The sequence below is a fragment of the Charadrius vociferus genome, unplaced genomic scaffold, assembly GCF_000708025.1.
Source record: "Charadrius vociferus isolate BGI_N301 unplaced genomic scaffold, ASM70802v2 scaffold273, whole genome shotgun sequence".
Taxonomy (NCBI): Eukaryota; Metazoa; Chordata; class Aves; order Charadriiformes; family Charadriidae; genus Charadrius; species Charadrius vociferus.
In genome coordinates this window covers 511664-532988 of record NW_009647750.1, presented here as the reverse complement: position 1 = coordinate 532988, position 21325 = coordinate 511664, and the positions used below count along the sequence as shown (strand labels likewise).

The 21325-nt window shown below is 41.5% G+C and overlaps 1 protein-coding gene across 1 annotated transcript in view; it reads left to right on the top strand.

Annotated features, from left to right (window-relative positions):
• The window catches only part of LOC104283870 (E3 ubiquitin-protein ligase HERC2), a 119347-nt gene extending 106494 nt beyond the window's left edge, over positions 1-12853 (top strand). The window contains exons 86-92 of the mRNA XM_009882101.1: positions 5561-5702; positions 6460-6654; positions 6757-6869; positions 7755-7945; positions 9754-9859; positions 11037-11249; positions 11851-12853. Of these exons, the coding sequence (XP_009880403.1) occupies positions 5561-5702; positions 6460-6654; positions 6757-6869; positions 7755-7945; positions 9754-9859; positions 11037-11249; positions 11851-12123 (1233 nt within the window). The 3' untranslated portion in view covers positions 12124-12853. The remainder of the gene's footprint in view (positions 1-5560; positions 5703-6459; positions 6655-6756; positions 6870-7754; positions 7946-9753; positions 9860-11036; positions 11250-11850) is intronic.
• Positions 12854-21325: the final 8472 nt, after the last annotated feature.

Here is a 21325-nt window from a genome sequence, read left to right as displayed (position 1 = left end):
ATTCCCTCAGTTTACCTTGTTGTTCAGCGGTTTCTTTGGAAGTACTAGAACTGGACATAACAGCTGTCTAACTTTTCTTTGGAAGTACTAGAACTGGACATACACTGGCAGTGTAAAAACAAGCCAAACACCACTCCCTTGTCCTGAGCTCAAGTTTCACATGGACTAGATTAATTTAGAGTAGATCACATTCACCTTACATACTGCTTGGCCCTGGATCTTTTCTGTTGGGAGCCTTTTCATAGTAGGACACCGTAGTTTTATGTAGTTTTCTTGCTCAAGGTACGTGAAATACAATGCGATGGCTGTACTGCAACTCACCCAAGTGCCAGCCTGGTATTTCTGTAGCATAAAATTGAGGGTAGATGTTTTGTGCTTTAAGGTGTAGCTTGAGGGCAAGCTTCAATGCACAGAGACAGTTTGGGACGCTGTTGAAGGACTGCGTAGGGCAGAAGAAACCAGACTTGATGCAGTTTTATCCATATTACTTTTTGGGAATGGTCATTAAGTGAAACGTTCCAAAACAGCTCCTGGGCCTTGTTCTGGAAAGGTGTAATAAAAGTAGTTGAAGACTGAGCCAGAAAGTGAACTAACAGTTACATGTCTAGACAGTGCTCCAGTGCTCAAGTTTACTTACTGACCCTCTTACTAGCTGATCAGATTTAGCTACTGTTTAAGTACTATTGTAGGTCATGTGGTATCAAATGGATGGTGCGTTATGACCTATAGGCAGACACATTCATAATGCTGTTAAATCATATCTTGCCTTTGGATGAAGGAGATTATCACAGCAGTTGAAAGGAATTTCCTCCTTTTAAAAGGGAAACAAATTTCATTTGTTAAGGACAACGCAATATTACATTCTTGAAAGTGGACAAAGGATCTCTTGGTTCAGTGTTCTCTACTGTCATGGGAGGAATGTCACGCTTACGGATATATGAAATACCACTTTAAGAATAGTTTCTTCCTCCTGTCTGGGCCTCCTTATTAAATGGGGATTACAGAAATCTCACTAGTGTGATGATTAAAAATTATCTAATCTTAAAGTAGGAACAGCATATCAATGAATTAATTATTTGTTATTTTGCGAGTGTTATAATTCAGTTCAAGTAACAATTCTCCTTCCTGCTTATTGTCTTCTCCCTTATCAAATGTGCTTTTAAAGAACACTCATTTCATCAGTTTTCATTTCCCTGCACTGATCAGGCCAAGCTTTTTTTGTCTGCTTGTGTAGAATAGTCTTTCACTATTCTTCATCTTTCTATACTGTATTTCTTTCTGTAGCATTTCAGTTTGAGCGTAGATAACTGAAACCTCGAGGTACAGGTGGAACTGTGTCTGTGCTCTTGTAATTTTCACACTGATATTTCTCTACCTTTTCTAGAGATTGATTTCACGACGTATACTTGAATTGTGTTTGTTCTCTTCACAGATCTGTGTTCCATGTTAACAGTACATATTTATCTTTGTTAGCTGATTCCAGCTAATAAGCTGTCATCTGTTTGTAAACTTATTTATTAGTCTCTGCGTGGCTTTATGTACTGCATTTCTCCCAAGTTCTGGTGGGTTGAACAGAATCCCATGGGATGACCAATATTTCAGTGGGTACTCTCAAGGCTGCTTGAGACAGATATAAAGTTTTGTTCTTCGGATTCAGAGAAAGAACTTAAATTTTGGTCTTCATCACTTCAGAATGCTTTAACCAGATTACAGATTGACTCGAGTGCATCTCCCTCTTTGTTGCAGTGGTTCTGCTTACAATAAGTGATATTCATTGAGGCAAGTTGTTGAACTTGATTCTTCCACACTTTGCTGTGTGCTGCTTTTGAGCTGCTGCATTTCTCTCTGGTCCAAGAAAAGTTGGTTTTCCACAAGCTGATATCTTCTGGTGGCAGATTGTTTTATGAAAATCTTTCTTGGGCTCTAATCAGTATGCTAACTTTTTTTTTATGCTAAAGAGTTCTCTCTTCAGCAAGAAGGCTGGAAATGTATTTTAAAAACTTGAGATGCTGCATAATCTTTGTTTAATAAGGCATGTATTCAATAAGGGTTATATCTGACCCTATTGAGTAAAGTAGATTTCACAGGATACGTACTATGTCTCTAAAGGAGATGATTTGGAAACATGAGCAAAATGCTGTGCTCTAGACCTCTACGATAAAAAGCTAAAACACCTGTGGTGGATTGTGGCCTAAACATATTTGGATGAATTTTTCCCGTTTTTCAGTGGTGTTTTACTCTTTGCTAATAACCTAATAAATTTGAATATGGGCATCTGTCTGTCAGCAAGCAATATATTAAGGTGCTGGCATAAATGCCAATAATCCTTTATGGCATTCTTACATTGCTTTGTTAAAAGTCAAGTTGTAACAATTCCTGCATCTAAATGATCAGATTAAATGAAAATTCTGTGTTGCTAGTAAATAAATACTAATTTAAATGTATAATAGCAAATGTCCATGCCATCCTATTCAGTTCAGCCGGGATTGCTTGCCTTTTTGTTGTCACTTGCTTAATTTGTATTTTAGGTCTGAGGTTTGAAAAAACAATGAATTAAATACTGCTTTCACAGACCATCTACTCATACTTTCCTCCTTTTAAGAGAAGACTTGGTGATTTCTCAATTTAAAACTTCTTGTGCATCCAAATTTCTTAGAAATCTGTTGAATTAAAACCAGTTTGTGTTGGTACAGAACATCTTACACGTGAGGAGGACTTGAGTATGTCAGCCTTTCAATAAAACGTTAAAGAAATCTGGTGGATGTTTTACTCAAAGCATCAGAAGTATGCTGCATCAGAACAACTGGATTTTGAGATGCACTGTACCTTGGAGTGGGACCAAATACAGATTAAGGAGATGAGTCTGTGTTATTTCTGAATGAACGGTCTCATGGATATTGGTGAGCTACGTGCACTGTAGGAGTTCCTTTGCAGTCAGGGCAGGTTGAGAATATAAATTGCAGAACACGAAGGGGGAAAAAATATCTTGGGTTTCTCCAGCCTTCTGTTTACTTTCCATTTCTTTTCTCTCTATACTGATGAAATGCTTTTTGTATTCTTACTCACTTTGTGTGCATCTCTTGCAGCAAAATACATGGGATTTTCCTTGCATGCCATTTCTTATGGATCTTCATCAAATCTTAAAGTACACTTTTTCTGTAGGTGCCTAAAAACCACATTACTCTATGTATACACATACATATTTTGGTAGTGTTACTCATTTTTAGAGGCTCCTGGTAAGTATCATAGATGCATATATATTATCCTTAATGAATATAAGAAATACACGTATTCAGTTTTCTTCCCAGCAGCACAGCCTCTGATCTGTCTTATGTATAAAAAAACTTACCCAGATTTGACAGTTGAATGCACGAGTAGAGATGGGATGATTAACTAAGTGGATTGCAATCCAGAGAAACTGAATTTACCAAGGCATTGGCTGCTTCTTCAGAAATAGGGGAAGAAAACATTTTTTTTTTATCAAATTTTACCATTGGTACCCCTCTGTCTTTCCATTTTCCTTTAAAGATGAACAGATACAAAGCTAAGTAGAGACAGATGAGCAATGAACTGTTTGAAATTAAAGATAAGTAACATATTGGTGGTTAGGGGGATGTGAAATCCTTTAACTAGGGAAGAAAGCCCATGGGGTTGTCAACTGAACTGGTAGGAATCATTCCGTTTAGCTGCAATGAATACACGTATTGTTTTTGCATCTTGCCAGCTCTAACAGTAAAATTACTAAGACCTAATCAGCCTCCAAATTTTCAGTTTCATTTAAAAAAATAATCATCATCATTGTGGTCTGCTGTGTTTGAATTAAGATTGTCTCAGGTAGTTGTAACTATGTCAGGTCATAGAAATTAATTCGAACAATCATTGAGCATTGTCAGGTCAGTTCAGGACAGGTAGTGGAAGCATCTAAGTGACCAGATATTGTTTTTCATGTTTGTGCCAATCCAAGCATGTAGTTGAAAAATTTCTTCCGTTACAGAGGCACTGCAATTTGCAGTGCTTAGAAATGGTGATAATCGTAGTAATCACTGACAGTTAAACAGCTATGTCACAGAGATAGGACCTGTTGCAGAACTCGCAGTGCAGCCTATCCTGGAACCAGTAACTCTTTCTCCTTAATGTTTAGGTATGTCCTACTTTTATATCAGAAACAAGCTGACAAAGTATGGGCTGGATGAGCAGACAGTGGTGTGGGTTGAAAACTGGCTGAACAGCTGGGTCCGGAGGGTGGTGATGAGTGGCATGAAGTGTAGTTGGAGGCCAGTAACTAGCAGTGTACTCCAGGGGTCAATACTGGGTCCAGTCCTGGTCAACATCTTCATTAATGGTCTAGATGATGAGGCAGAGTGTACCCTTGGCAAGTTTGCTGAGGATACAAAACTGAGAGGAGTGGTTGATGCATCAGAGGATCATGCTGCCTTCCAGAGGGACCTCGATAGGCTGGAGAAATGGGCTGACAGGAACCTTGTCAAGTTCAGCAAGGAGAAGTGTGAAGTCCTGCACCTGGAGAGGAACAACTCCCAGCACCAACATATGCTGGGGGTAACCCAGATGGAAAGCAGCTTTGCAGAAAAGAACCCGGGGGTCCTGGTGGACACCAAGTTGAACATGAGCCATCAACATGCCTTTGCCACAAAGAAGGTTAATAGGTGGCCTGGGCTGCATTAGGAGGAGTGTTGCCAGCAGGTTGAGGGAGGTGATCCTTTCCCTCTACTCAGCACTGGTGAGGCCACACCTGGAACACTGGGTCCAGTTCTGGGTTCCCGAGGACAAGAGACATGGACATACTGGAGGGAGTTCAATGAAGGGCTGCAAAGATGATTAAGTGACTAGAACCTCTCTCCTATGAGGAAAGGTTGAGAGAGCTGGGACTGTTTAGCCTGGAGAAGAGAAAGCTCAAGGGGCATCTCAGTAATGTATATTTTTGCATACCTGAAGGGAGGGTGCAAAGAAAGAGGGAGCCAGGCTTTGCTCAGTGGTGCCCAATGACAGAACCAGAGGCAATGGGAACAAACCGAAACACCAGGAAACACTTTTTCACTGTGGGGGTGACCGAGCCCTGGCACAGGCTGCCCAGGGAGGCTGTGGAGTCTCTATCCTGGGAGATATTTGAAAGCCATCTGGACACAGTCCTGAGCAGCTGGCTCTAAGTGGCCCTGCTTGAGCAGGGGGCTTGGACCAGGTGACGTCCAGAGGTCCCTTCTGACCTCAACCGTCATGTGATTCTGAAATAGTTCTGGGCTTCTAATAGCCTGAGATTTTGAGTGCTTTCATTCTCCTGGAGAGGATCAGGATATGTAATCGAAGTCTGTGATATCTAGGGATGGATGTTAGGTGGTACTGAAAAATGCTGTAGTGCTGTAATTTGAAATTTGGTTCTTCCTCTGTATATGTCAAATATATACAAGATATACTGTGGACCTCTCTCAATGTTGCACTGAACACATTCATATTTTAGAAACATTATTCTTATGGTCTGATCTGCACAGAGATGCCAACTGAAATGGGTTCTTACGGTGACTTTTATAATGTGTTTACTCAATAGGTAAAACGCTCTAGGAGTAAAGGAGGACTGGCTGGACCTGACGGTACAAAGTCAGTGTTTGGACAGATGTGTGCTAAAATGAGTTCCTTTAGCCCTGATAGCCTTCTGCTTCCTCATCGTGTTTGGAAAGTCAAGTTTGTTGGTAAGAGGATTCTTCACCCCCTACCTATTTTGCGCTTAACTTTACAGTTTTCTTCAGATTTACTTTTTTGGAGGACCTGAAGGAAGGAAGGGGTATAGGAGAACAACGTATGTGTGTAGGCAGAGTAAGGTGCTTGAAATGTTAGGAAGTAAAAAAGCCTTTTTAAATGATTTTATAAAAACCCCTCAAGATTAGTGGAAGTGTGTCTGTAATTGTCCTCAGATTCTGGGGGCAGCTCTTTTGCTTACAACAAGCATTCTGCAAAACCTGAACCTGTTTTTCAGCCGTCTGAGTTGGTAAATAATCCTGGCTAGCTGGTTTTACTGGTAGGTTGTTTTCACAATTCACATATCACTTTGAGCTTTTTGATGAAAACTAATTTCGATTGAGGAGCCATTCTATTTGCTGTATCTAGTTTAAAATGTCACTTAGGAATTGCATTTGCTTTTTCTACCTCTATTCTATTTTATTTTGATTAGTGTATAACACAAAAATGTAGGTTACACTCTGGCAAAATAGTATTTTTGACGCTGTGATATGTTGTGTAATCTTCTGAATAATACCATTTCCAGTGAACTTGAAATAACCAAATATAGAGCAAAACATAAAGGGTTTTCATATGAACAGATACAACAGTGTAGCTTTTAGTAAACTTCTGCTTACTTAATCATCCCCATGGAAGGAAATACAGTTTATTTCAATGTTTCATTTATTTTTGAAAGAACATTTAATTTTGAGCTTTTTTGTCTTCTCCAAGGTGAATCTGTGGATGATTGCGGTGGAGGTTATAGTGAATCAATAGCAGAAATGTGCGAGGAGCTTCAGAATGGGCTGACCCCTCTGTTAATTGTGACACCAAATGGAAGAGATGAATCTGGAGCAAACAGAGATTGTTTCCTATTAAATCCTGCTGCCAAGTCACTCTTGCATATGAACATGTTTCGTTTTCTTGGTAATTTCTTAGCAACATTGTGACATTCTGCTCGCATTACATGATCAGAATATTGGGAATCCAATAAAAAAAAAATTTTAAATATTCTGTTTAAACTTACAGGTGTCCTTTTGGGTATTGCTATCCGGACTGGCAGCCCTCTGAGCCTCAATCTGGCCGAGCCAGTGTGGAAACAACTTGCAGGAATGAACCTAACAATTGCTGATCTCAGTGAGGTAAGTGCGAAGTTTCTGAGTAGGATATAACTTACAGAAGACGACCAGACTCTAGCAGAAATTTTTCTCCACTGGTTGCATTTCTGTGTACTTGTATTTTGATTGGCCTTTTACATTTTGAGCTGGTATATAAGGGTGACTTGTACTCACTGTTAAAACTGTAAATTTAAGTTGTTCAAAAGTAGTTAAATAAGGTATTTGAATTCTAGAGCATTCTCGGATCTTCTCATGGGTTTGACTGGAGAAATGTTTGTGGTCAAATTCCTACTGTCGAGTAGACCTTTCTTTAGCTGTTACTGTCTGTTGTTCCAAGATGCAGTAACTGATGCAGTAACAAACACCTACACTGTTTTTGAAGTAAAAGAAAATTGGTTCAAACTACTACTGAAAATAGTTTGTGCCCACATAACTGAACATCACAAACTTTCAATTTCTGTTTACTCAGCTCAGTAAATGTCAAGTAAGGGTTAGGTCTTCCTTACAAAGAAGAGTTCCTTCTCAAATACTGTCATGTAGAAATGTACTTACTGTAAAAGCGTTAGGTCATTTACTTGTCAGTGAGGGGATTCCTTTTGTACCAAAACCAGCACTGGACTTCATTTTTAAGCTTTAAATCCGTTTTCTTATATATTACAGTTTTTTGGCAAGTGCTCCCCAAAAGAATTGAAATCTAGAACACATGCAACCTCCCACATCCCAGCATAATGAACTCTTGTGTAAAATACTAAGGCATTTTATGGCTTTGAAATTCAGTTAGATGGGTCATAGTCAGACATTTGACAATGCTTTTGGTAGATGACACGTGATGCACTGCTTTTGGTATGCGAGAGACACTTGTATAGTGCTAGTAAACTGACTTTAACTCGGGCTTGTTATTTTCAAAAGGTTGATAAAGATTTTATTCCTGGACTTATGTACATTCGAGACAATGAAGCTACTTCAGAAGAGTTTGAAGCTATGAGTCTCCCATTCACTGTTCCTAATGCAAGTGGTCAAGATATTCAGTTGAGTTCCAAGTACACCCATATTACACTGGATAATAGAGCTGAATATGTGAGGCTGGCAATAAACTACAGGTTTGTTGAATAAGTCATTCAAATTATTGACATCAATAAGATTTTTCTTTTAAAAATATGTAAAATGTTGTTAAAAAATACGCTACTTCAACCTGTTAATTACAAGTATTTTAATATTTTCATTTGATTACAGTGTTAATTTTCTGATTTCTTTTAATCTCTCCAAGGAGAAAAGGTTAAACTTAATTTTTAGGAAAAAAAATAAACTAGCAGGTATGGCTCTAGTTTAGATTTTAATAGCTGTCCCAACAGAGCAGCTTTGGAAGCTAATTTTAAAGCTGGACTAATGCCCCATCCATCTAGTTCTTCCTGTGTGGTAAAGTAGTAGGCTTGATCATTAAGTTCGTTGTGAAGAGAGCTTACTTAGATTTAGTACTACAACTCAGCCAGGTTTTCATATCATCAGTTGCAGTCAAGAGCAGTCCCAGATGAATTCTTACTATATTCTTATCTAAGTTGGAACACACAAACCAAAATGTTCATTCCCTGGACACCATAAAATAAGCCTGTCACCTATGTGCAGACAAGTAAATTCACCCACAGGTGCCAAAAGCTGAACATTGTGCTGAAATCGGTGAGAAACAATTTTTCAGTATTTGAGAAGACAGACCTTTGGTTACTTAAATGCCTAGATATCTAAGATATACAAGTACATCTAACCATAGGCATCTTATGTGAAGCAGTGGGCCCAGTGCCTATTGAGTTGTGGAAATTTAGATAATTTGGATGAGAAACTGATTCATAGTTGTCTTATTCTCTCTACCATAGTTAACTGTTTTAGAGATTGCTTAAGCAAGACTGTATCATCGCTATATATTTGCTTATTAGTTTTTAGTTATAGCGTCTGCCAACAACTACTTGAATTACAGTCTTTGTTGGGATATTTTTTTTTTCTATATACATGGTTATGATCTAATACTTAAACTTATTTTTAACAGCAGAGAGGAATTTCATTTGGGATAGATAAATGATACGTCTATATAAAATGTTGCATTCCTTTGAAGAAGTGATTTTATTCTCTTGCCAATTCTGGCTATCCTGAAAGGACATAAGCAATTCTAAAGCATTTTACGATTAAAAGTCCTTTTGGAGAAACATGTAAATGTTTAGATTAAGTACCAAGTTTTTTAATTATATGAAACTCTCGAGAGAAAAACTAGCACCTGAATAAAATCCATGTGAAAAAGTGGATGCGTAAGACCAAGTTTGTCCTGACATCTTTGTTCATTTTGATGATGACAAGCCTGAGGACAGGACTTGTCTATGATGCGAATCTCTGCTCTGGAGAGCTCTGTAAAACATCTCAGAAATTATTTGACAGGGAAAGAAAAAACAACAACACAAAGCGTGCAAGGCAGCAGAAGCATTAAATTGTTGGACATATCTATGTCTGTCTTGAAATACAACAGCTCCTGTCCTCAGATGTCATGTTTTAGTTCAGACCCATTTTTCTTTTACCATAATGTCTGTCTAGTGTTGGGAAGGTTTGAGGGCAGAGTTTCAAAGCACAGCCATTCATTTCCAAGAGCGTGTTGTTTCCAAATGGGGTATTTGCTTATTATTCATGTGCTGTGTCTGGCAAGAACAAAATATCCTAAACATTGGGATGTATCTCTCCATACTGAGCTTGCTGTGCAATATGAATTGGTGTATCAATTGGTATAAGTCAAGTATCTTGTGTGGTAAATGTATGTTAGTGTTCCTTAGCACATAGCTGGAGACTTGTGGAGAATGGTTAAAGTTTCCTTAGTATTACAGTAATTGCTAGAAGTGACATTCAAAGAAACTCTGAAAATGTGTCTTTGCAGACTTCATGAATTTGATGAACAAGTTGCAGCAGTTCGTGAGGGGATGGCCCGTGTTGTTCCAGTTCCTCTACTTTCGCTCTTTACAGGATATGAACTGGAAACTATGGTATCAATTTCTGCTTTGCTACCTCTGTCAGACTAACTTGCAGTGAAATTGTTCGTTTATATCTCACTAATCCAAAATCTATGTTAAATACTATCTACAATGCTAGCTCTGTGATTGCAAATATTTTGTCCAAGGAAAGACTAGAAAATGTTTTATTGCCCTCTTCGTGTTAGTAAGGTAATTTTGATATAGCTGAGCAGTGATGTAACAAATTATTTCTGGGAGAAACAAACGAACAACACCGAAAAAAAACCAAACCAGAAAACAGGGACCTAGGAGGTGAATTGGAGATATTTGTTCTAAGTATTCTTTATGTGATTCAGGAATATGAAAGAAGGTTCATTATTGTCCCCTGATGTGTAGATGTATATTTCATATTATTGTGATAGGAGACTGTGCACAGCACCTCAAATATTTGAGTGTTCATTTTGTCAGTTGTTATGGTTTGAGAAACCCATAACAATTTATTGTCATTTAGATAATCATTGTATCACCCGATGACCCCTCCCCACCCAGGAAGGGGAATCGGGGAAAACCCAAGGAAACCCAGAAGTCGAAATATAAACAGATTTAATAGAAGAAGATTAGATAATTAACATTAATAGCACTAAGGAACCTATATTGATCCTGATACCAATACAGAATATGCAAAGATTATGCTGAGCCGACTATATCAATAGGAAGCTGGCCGCTTCCAGCAGTAGACAGCAAATGTCAGACACTGTGATCACTATGGCTTCGGGAGGAAGGAAAGGCCTCAGGGGGCCCGCACCAGGGCAAGAAATTCTCAGGATGGCAGCCATCAAGGGAGAGCGAGAACTTTGCAGCAAACTTCCTAATTTATATTGAATGTGACATTCATGTTATCAAATAATCCTGTTGGCCAGCTTGGGTCAAGTGCTCAGGTCTCACTCCTCCTCATCCCTGCACCTGGCAAGCTTGAAAACACTGACACCTTGACACCCACACACCATAGCTGGCTATAAAGTAAATATTTTCACTAGTCTTCTAAAAGTGAAATCTTCCCAAGTATTAGCAGAGAAATTAGTCCTGTGTCACTGAAATCAGGACATCAGTGTAAAAGCTGATTAAATATTTTAAAGGAATGGAGGGAAGAAATCACCTGTAATTGATTTGATCAGACTTTTGTAGCCTATCACTATATTTTATTTTTCAGGTATGTGGAAGCCCGGATATTCCACTTCACCTTCTGAAATCTGTAGCGACTTACAAAGGGATTGAACCAACTGCTTCCTTGATACAGTGGTTCTGGGAAGTGATGGAGTCCTTCTCCAATACAGAGCGATCTCTCTTCCTGCGCTTTGTGTGGGGCAGAACAAGGCTGCCCAGGACTATTGCAGACTTTAGAGGAAGGGACTTTGTTATTCAGGTAAAGTGTGTGGGATAGGGTGTGGCAATTTTCTTTTAAAAAGCTGGTAGTGGAGAAGTAGTAGTATGACATAACAAGAGAACATGCTGATTTCATTAAACTGTTTATACAACATTACATTGTAGATTGGACAGTGCAACAGAGACCTATAATGTGTATTTCTCTTTTGACTTGGGCAAGTGGATATTCATGTCATTTCCCAGGCACTTGCTTCTCTGGATTTTGGTAGTTTTCTGCTGTCAGTCATCAACTGTGTTTGGCATTTATTTAGCATGTCATTCAGCTCACTGATTGTTTCAACTAAATTTAAAAAACCCACAGTCTTCAAATCATAGTTTGGTATTTTCTGAAATAATGTAATCTTTTTTAGATTGTTCCCAACCACATATTCATAATCAAAGCAGCTCATATATGTCTGTTTTTATTTAATTACTTAGTTCAGGGACAGTGGATTTGGTCTTTTCATTGTTCTTTTAAGAAACTCCAGCACCAGAAACACAAACCTAACATGCTGTTAAAAAAATTCTCAAGTATTATTGTGATATTTATTTGTGGTTCGGACAGTCAATCAAAAATATTATGCCTTTTTTGTTTTCAACAGGTATTGGATAAATACAATCCTCCAGACCACTTCCTTCCCGAGTCATACACTTGCTTCTTTCTCCTGAAGCTGCCCAGGTATTCCTGTAAGCAAGTACTAGAGGAAAAGTTGAAGTACGCCATTCACTTCTGCAAGTCTATAGACACTGATGATTATGCCCGGATAGCGCTGACAGGAGAGCCAGCGGCTGATGACAGTAGTGACGATTCTGATAATGAAGATGCAGATTCTTTTGCTTCAGATTCTACACAGGACTACTTGACAGGACATTAAAACAATAACATAAGGGATAATTGTCACAAGCACTGAGGCAAAACGCCAAAATGACAATGAAGCCAAGGACACTTTAGGTCTCAGAATATAGAGTATGTAGTCAGAGGGATGGTAATCTTCTGAACGTGGGGAAAGTGTGTTTGCTACTCACAGTAGGAATTAAGGGTTACAGCTTAAACCATCAGCTTAGAATAAATGGCACAGTATATGGGCATTTAACATTTATTTTAAGAGCTGAAAGTGGCCCCCCCGTAATGCTGCACTACGTTTAGAACCTTTGTGTTTACTGAAGTGTTGTAAATGTTTATATAAATATGGTAGTGCAGCATCCAAAAGGCAGTGAAACCTTTAAATTGTGGGTGCGATAGGTTTTTTCATATTAAGTGTTGTGTTCTGTGCATCTTCTTGATTGTATATTGGAAATACTGTGCAACAACTGAATAGTATTATAAATATTTCAATTAACTTTACTAGACGTTTGTTAAAATTTTTGAACATTGAATTAACATTATTCCTTGAAATTCTTCTATAGATAATAAAAATGGCCAATAGTTTCACCTCCACCCCTGGTTTGTATATTTTAGCTTATGCATTATTTATCTCAAATTTGATACCTTTCTGTGAACAGCATCATAATTCTTATCATGGAAAGTGTACTGTATATACTTTGTGCCATGTAAATGCAAAAGTTATAATTTCCCTCCAAATAAAAGTTCTGCCACAGAAAAAAGCGGTACGTCCTTTTTTTAATGGTGATGCAGCTGTTAGATGGGATGAACGTTGCAACAGCTCTGCTAAGAAACGTTTCTGCAGTTTACAGCTGTTCGCCAAACGTTGCTGGTGCTGCTCCACCAATATAGTAGGTGCATTGCCATGGACAGAACATGAGCTACAGTAAACTCGGAGCGAGTCTGCACAACACGTTAACGGTAGCGATTAAGTACACAATGCTGCTGTTGTCAGTAACGGTAAATTTTTCTTTGGACACCTGGGGGAAAAAAAATTGCTTTTGAGGAAGTGTAAGGGACAGATGTCTTCCGAGTACCTGAATGTGCATAGAAGAGCATGATGACACTTGTGTAACCTATTGTCTCTGCGAAAATTGGATCATTTTGCAAGGCTCGATCGCAAAACAATGTGCATCCAGAGTAGCCTATTTGAATAACTCATCGAAGTCAAGTGGCGTTCGGGCAGGTATTGTGTGTTTACTACATGGTGTATGCACTGTTTTTTCAAAGTAGGAAAATAAGACTTAGTTGTGCCAAAGCACTAATATTTTACTTCAAAGTCCAGGAGAAGATGATGTCATATCATTTCTTCACTAATTATTAGGGTAGGTATATGTGAATATTTAACATTTTACAGTTCAAAGTTGTTTGGTTTTTTTTTTTCAGTGTGTGCATTTGACTTCTATTCCAACTTTTGTAAATTTAAATATTAACTGTGGTCATGAAGTAAGTTTTCCTGAGACATACCTGATATTTCAAAGTAGTGATGAAACTACCTATTTGTTGTCAAGATGTCAGTTTTGAAATTCGTTAACTTTAGAGGCCTCTATTTAGTGCTGAAGATCTCTTGCAATAAGTGGTCCTGTCCCAATCCTCTGTCCCACTGGAGATTCTGGAAATCGCGCCTGTCCCCTGTCCTCCCAATTTTCTGTCTGCTGATGAAAAACACTCAGTCTCTTTTAAGTCTTAAAAAAGATGCAAAACGCAAAAACCTTAAGCAACCTCTTTTATCTGTGCTGCTGAATTGAATTTCTCCTGAGGTAAAGAGTGGAGGATCTAGCACAGAAGTGCTCATGTGGTCGTCTGCTGTCCCTTGCCATGGTAACACCGGAGCCCTGTAGGCATCCAGCTTGATCAAAGAGATTCCATAGTCAGCTTTTCAGGAGATGTGGTGGATGAGTCATGCCCAAATGCCACAAGCCCAAGGACTGAGACCATTTCAAAACCCGTTTCAGGAGCATATGAACTACTATAACGTGGAGAAAAGCTTTATAACTTCCTTGGTGGGGGGCGGGGGGAGGGAAGTAAAAAGGAAGTATCCTTTATGTAAGGAAGCAGTTTATGTTGTTAATTAGTGGACCACATATAAGAAGGTTTTTAAGCTGCCTCCTTTGCTTTCCCATCCTAACGGAAAAGTCTCAGGCACGGTTTTACAGTGTGAAATGCTTGTCACCTGTGGCCTGACTTACAGTATTTCTGAGTAGCCAGTTCTTGGGTCTTGGAGGACAGTTGTTTCAAGTGGTCGAAAAATAGGATTTGCTCTTAATTGGCTTTTAGACGCAAATTCCTAGTCTGAGAAGGAAAAGGACTCAACCTTGCAAATGAAGAAAGGATTGCTAGTGCTCTTGTCCCTTCTTCCTGTGTTACTTCTCTGTAAAACCAAAGTTGATAGTTTGATTTATTATAATGCTTTACTGTCATGAAATTGCAGAAGACAGAAAAATCCCTTCCCATGTTCAAAATTGCTCTTTGTTGTCTGGGTGAATTCCTGATGCTTCTAAAACCACCTGATGGCTGCTAAACAGCCTTTGAATAAAGAGAGGTCACTGAGTTCTATCAGGGAGTTTAGGGAACATGTACCATTTATAATCATGGCATTTGTTCCTTAATGTTGTGCTTGTCAGAGAAGTCTTCAGGTCAGCATATATAGGTACTTGCCTCCCCTGGAAGGATCTTTATCAGCAGATTGGGCAAAACTAAAGCGTGCAGCACTCTTCTAGGAAAAAAAGGAAGCAGTGGCTTCCAAAGATCTCGTTGATAAAATGTTTTCACTTTTTTAAAGAAAATGTCCAGATGTGTAGTTTCCTGTAGATGTTGCATTTCGAGGTTAATCTCCTGATGAATCTTACAGTAAAAAATTACGGTGTTAACTAAAACATGCCAATGTGGTTCTTTTACTCAACTGGGGTTCAAGGGTGTGGGATTGGGGGAAAAGTTATTCTATCATGGAGTCATGTCCTCGGTGAAAACTGCAGCAGCAGAGCAACACAACGGTGAATGTGACACACAAACTGTGAATCGATGCTCCTAATACTTGGAAAAGGTTCTGCTGATTTGCGTGTTTGTCTCAAATGTCAATGCTGATGATATATCTGCAAGGCACTGGTCTTCAGCTTTGCATTTAGTCATCTGATGGCCAGCGAGTAACCTTGTGCAAAGATCTCACAGGAACAGAGAGTAGAATTGTCTCGGTTGTTTCCTGACTGTGGTCATCCTTGATCAGCTCTCGCCAGTGAGTTTGGGGGTGGTGCACTGGCATCGTGGCCTGAAAAAGGTTTCCGCAGAAGCATTTTGAGAAGTTTCTTTGGAGGATTTTATCACACATATGATAAAATACAAAACCCTCTAATATCCTCTAGTGTGATCTAAAGATCTCTTTTGTAAATGGGTCAGCATAGAGTGAAAAGAAATTAAATTCTCATTGGGCACTTGTGTGTACTCACTACTGATGACAAGCCTTAATGGGGATAGGGTACAGCACTTCTAAGAAATAAAAGCCCAAGATAGGACTACACCTTATTGCACTGTGGCAACTTCATCAGCATGTGTGGGCAAAAAGTGCCAGTGTGATTCTGTCTTGGTGGTCAGCTGAGCTTTGTTACCCTGTTTAGCAGCAACTCGTAGGAAAAGCAAATGCAAGAAAGCGTAAAATCAAAATGCATGAAATTAGGATGATTGCAGGTGTAGGAGGCTGCTCTCCCTTCTCGCTCTTCGTGAAAAGTTTGACCTGTGGCCAAGACATGACAGTTAATGTTTCTTCCCAAACCAACGGTGCCATTTCAGAGGTCCAAAAGGGGAACAATTAAAGAATGACCAAGTAGCCGAAGCAGGGATTTGTTTTCCTAGAACACAGACTCTTGAGTTAATTCTTCTGTGTAAAGTATTTTGCCACTATCTTGAGGAAAAGATGCTCTTTAGCTTCAGAAACTGATCTGTTTTAAGCAAGGTCTTTCCTAAGTTCCAAGTGATAATTTTCCTAACGTTTGTTCTGACATGCTTGATGTTTATAGCGTCAACATGTGATTTGCCAACCACAAATGATGAAACCGTTCTAATGCTTTGACCTAGTAGTTAACAGATGAGGCAGGTTTGCTTTCTTATGGCTTTTGATACTCTCCCTTCCTTTGTAACATTCTTCTGTATGTAAACTAAGAAGACCTCTTAAATGAGGTGGAGGTAAAGCCGCAGGCAAAGTGCGAAGGTCCCTCCTAAACTGCAAAAACTTTTTGAGTAAGACTCTTGCATGTGTCCTTCCTGGTTCTGCTGCTTCTCACGTTTTTCACCAGTTTCATCACATCAACTTAGAAGCACCCCTAAAAATAAACGAGAGAACAGGGTCCATGTCCAAAATGAAGCTGGCAGGAGATGGGTTGCCTGCCCTGAGCAATGCAAAGATCAATGGATTATGAAGTGCTGTGCAGAGAAGGGGGAAGAAACCCAATGTGTGAAATACCTGTGTGGGGAGGCCATGTGGGATCTGGGCTGGCCCGAGTGTGTTGTTCTTCCTCTGTGCTTCTGCAGAGGATGGAAGATTCCTGGGGGAGAACTGGCTGGGCAAAACCAGGAAGGAAACAGACTTTTTGTAGTGCGCGTCAGGCACCACCACCCTTCCTGTGGTCCTGGGGGCTGCCTCTTCCTGGCAGATTCACTGACCAGGCAGCAGTCTGTGGCACGGATGTGACTGGAGTTACCCCAGTTAGGTAGAGCCCAGCTGCCTTTGGAATTTTTCATTTTGGAACAAAGGAAGCCATTTTAGTTGCAGATGTGGATCTACTGTACAATGAGTCACCAACGCCAATAGGGATTGAGGCTGATGGTACCCAGGGAGCAGTCACACTGCCTCCGTCACAGCAATAAAGTGACTTAATTTAATAGCACAGACCTGTCATATGATGGCCCATACTAAAAGTACTAGAGGATGAAAATACACCGCACGATGGCTGGCACGCTCTAGGAGCCAGCTGCCTGGGAGCATACTGGTCCCCTGGGGTGCATATGACCTCAGCAGAGTGACAGGAATGTGGTGGGATATTTTGTGGCTCTTACCATATTGTTGAGGGATATTAAGAGTGTGGCCACCTTCTCCGGCCGCCCTGGCCCAGGACCTTGCTGTTGAGCCACTGGAGACTGTCCTGGGGGACCCGGAGAGAGTGACGTGGCTGCCTCTTTCCCCTTTGCAGGTTCAACCAGTGGTGAAGCTGCGCACGTGTCCCAGAGACACGAACACGGACATGGACACACACGGGAGACTGACATGGCCAGTCCCACCCACCCTTCTTACCCCAGTGGCTACAGGTTAAAGACCCCCACCAGCTCCAGCAGCTGATGCTAAGACCCCACTTGTGCCAGTAGCTGGCACCAGTTTTCACTCGTGTCCACACAGATCTCACTGGTAGCCGGCACTCAGTCCTTGTGGCACACGCACACATGGAAGAGAGAGTGCAATCAAGCAGAAAAGTAGTTAATAAAAGATTTAATAAGAAAATATAAGAAGACAGGACAGACTGTGATGATCAGACGCAGGGCTCTGCCAGGCAAGAGTGCTGACTGACCCCATCTCACACATGACCGGCTCCTATTATACCCTTTCGTGACTGTCCCCTCTGTCCCTCCCTGCACCCGTTCCCCTGCACATCCCTCATTAGTGGGCACAGTCCCACCCACTCCCGCCAGCATCCCGGACCCTCAGGTTTGCATCCCAATCAGTTGCAAAGTCCAATTTTGCCTGCAGGTTCTTGCTAGCCCACCAGTTACTGTGGCTGACCAGCTTTATTTCTGGTTATTGTGTTTGTTAACACTAATTGCTCAGGTTTCAGGCCTCTGTGTGTTTGTATCCCTCCATTTCCTTATTCTCCTGACTGATAAAATAATCATTCCCACACTCCTCACATCCATACCAGAACCTGCCAGGTTCGTTCTCACCCTGACCTCCCTCATCATGTGTCATTCATGTTTGCCTCACTCTGTTCTTGTTTATGATTCCTTTGACCAGATACCCTCAAAGGAATGGACACTCTCAGTGTGAAGGATTCGCTGTATGGTGCTCTGGCCTGGAGAAGTTGGGCATCCAAATGTCAGGGTAGATGGCAAGCACGTGAAGAAACAGATTTATACCCAGGAGGGTGAAAAGTTCTCTTTGAGAGAGGTTTCATAGTGCTGGTGTGTGTCTGACAAGAACTGGTATGCAGCTGGAAGACACGTAGAGATGTGTCAGCACAGCACAGATGTTGGCAGCAGACTGGATGGGTGTTTGGGGAGAGTATGGCCTGCAGGCAGTAGGCGAATGAGTTGGCTCCCATGTAGTGAGACCAAGCTCCTTCCTGCAGAGGTGTAAACTGTGAGGACAGGCTGCAGAACCCCCAACCACAGCTGAGGGTAAGCCCACACTGCCAGGGTTTGTGTGAGGTCTGACAGACCTTGAGATTTTTTCCTAAGGTCTCCAGCTGCAGGTGTAGTAGACAAAATTTTCTGTATTGGGAGTTGGCTATACTGCCAATTCACACACGGATACTGGATACTGGCTTTTCTGGATACCACGATGCATGTAAACGAAGCTGTGGCCTGCAGCTTCATGAAGAAATCAAGAGCCTGTGTAATCCTTTGTCTGTGGTCAGTGCCAAACCACATTTTTCAAATTTCTTGCTCAGGCAATGCTAGCAGACAAAAGGATGTGAGGACCACAGACCAAACCATTCAGCAATGACCAGCAGTTACAAAAGAAGCAAGTATCCTTCCAGGGGGGTTTCATTGGCATTCAGAGGCAGAAAGTGCATTTTTAACCTGATAATGAATAAAGCCTTGGCTGGAGTAATGCTGGGTATTCCCTACAACACAAACATCCTCCCCGGAGAAATTGCAAAGGGAAGCACATCTCTGTCAATGTGTAGAGAACTGGGATCAGATGCAGTTTTGTCTCGACATTGCTGCCGTAGCGCCATCTCCCGAAATCGAGCATTGTGCTCCAAGAAGACCATCCCCTTCGCAGCTATGGAATGGACAACCTCGTGCTCCTGCATGGGGACTAGGGGTGAGAAAAGCGCAGGAGAAGCCTTCTAGGGGAACAGCACATCTGGCACGAACCGCACATACAGATTTGTGATCTGCGCATGAGCAAGCCCCTATATAAGGAGCACGCCCCCTTTGACGGGGCTCGCTCTTTTCCTCGTCTTCCCCAGCTCCTTGCTGCCTCACGCCTTCCCGGATCCCACCTTTAACAGAGTGTGTCACGATTGGCGACTTTGGACAGAATCAGCAGAGAACCATCAGACTCAGAGCGGTAACAGCGAACTCTCTCTCTCGCTTCTTCCTTTTCTTATCCCTCTTCTTTTCCCCTTTTGTCTTCCCTCCGCCTCTCTTTTTTATCTTCTGTCCCCGGTTTGTTCGGAAAATGAAGTAAAAGGTTATACGACATCTGACCGCTTTCAGCGTCTTAATCTCGTCCTTGGGACTATAGCGAAACCTTCCCGATACTGGATTGGGACACAGTGTTAGAAAACAGAGATGAAGGAGAGGTCAAAAAGAGTGGGAATGTCTGATGCAGAAAAGCTGGATAAAAACACAGTGGTAAATCTTTCATTATGTAAAACATTGGAATAAAAAAGGAAATGACCAGTTGTCCACAGTTATCCAAAACAGGTCGAGAAGAAATAGTATCCTTACAGCAGAGATACCTGACACCCCACCACACCCCTTCCACTTTCTAACTTTAGACACAGTTAAGCACCAGAATGCCCAGTCTATGCAGATCATGAATTTTGGTCAATAAAAACCTTTAAAACCTTGTTAGACAACTGTTGATGATGATTTGGCAATGCTTGATCTACCTGCAGTCTGGCAGCTGCCCAAACGGATTCCTTGAGTTCTCCCAGTTTATTTGTTATTCCTGCCATGCCCTGATCATTATTAGTTTCTCTAAAAATGAGTTTCTAGTAAGCAGAATAGACTCTGCAATGGTACCGTGTCCATCATGTTCTAACCAAGGTGCCTTGAGACACCCAAACTTCTTGTAGATAAGACCCTTGAAATCTTTATCAGTCATGGCAAGTGCAGACACTGAAGCTTTTCAGCTGCCTGCTTTTCCAGTGTGGACCTGCATTGGCTCAACAGGATCTTTTCTTTTGTCAGTAGCAGCTGAAACCAGTAGCAGTAACCAGAAGCCAACGCCTCTGTGTAGACAGCTCTCCCTGACCCCACCAGGGCTTCCTGATCATTGAGGACAGAGACAGGCTGCCATTCTGAGCTGCAAGAGTCCTCCAGCACCTTCCTGCAGCTCCAGCCAGAGCCATGTGTCTGCTGGGGGATTGCCGCAGCTTTGGCTGAGTCTGGGGTGGTGGGATGCCCGGTCTCGTTCGGCCCAGGTGAGCTTAGCTTGCACAGCACCCCAGCGCAGTGGTGTTTCTGGTCCACGGCCTTACAGCGTGACAGCTCACAGCTACATTAGATTTTGGAATGCGTTACCCAGGGCAGCGGTGGAGTCCCCATCCCTGGAGGTATTTAGGGGTTGTGTAGATATAGTGCTCAGGGACATGGTTTAGTGGTGGGCTTGTCAGTGTTAGGTTAATGATTGGACTAGATGATCTTACAGGTCTTTTCCAATCTAGGAGATTCTGTGATTCTGTGAGGTGGGTGCTGACCTTCTGTTGCCAGTGTGCAGTTCAATACAGCAGCGTGGATACGCCTGTTGGCCCTTTGGGGGAGAAACTAAATGGTGGAGCAACGAAGCGGTCCTTTCAGCAGCTCTGGAAGCAGGGGGTGAGTGAGTTAGGCCGTCACATCGGCATTTTGTTTTTTCAAGGACCATGTCTGCACTAAAATGCTAGTGAAAGCCATAAAGAGGGGTTTCCCCTCCGCCTACCCCCTGCCCTGGCTGGGCTGCGGTCCTGCTCCCTTGGGTCAGGGAAGACCCCGTACGCTGGATCGATAAAGTGACTCCCTCCTCCATCCCTGCCCGAAAGCTGCCGGTGGCTGTTTTTGAATGGAATCATTTCCTTTCTCTGGTTTATCGGGTGGCTCCACAACCAATTGCACTGGGACAGTAAGATGGTGACAGGAGAAAAAGCACCGCTAAGCCAGCCCTGCCCGTGAGTCCTTCTGACTGTTCCGCTTTAGCAGACCCGAGACATCAAATACCTGCCAAAACGCCTGCTCCCCTCCCGGCAACAGGGGCTGTGTGCTGGCCACAGCCTCTTCTTCTA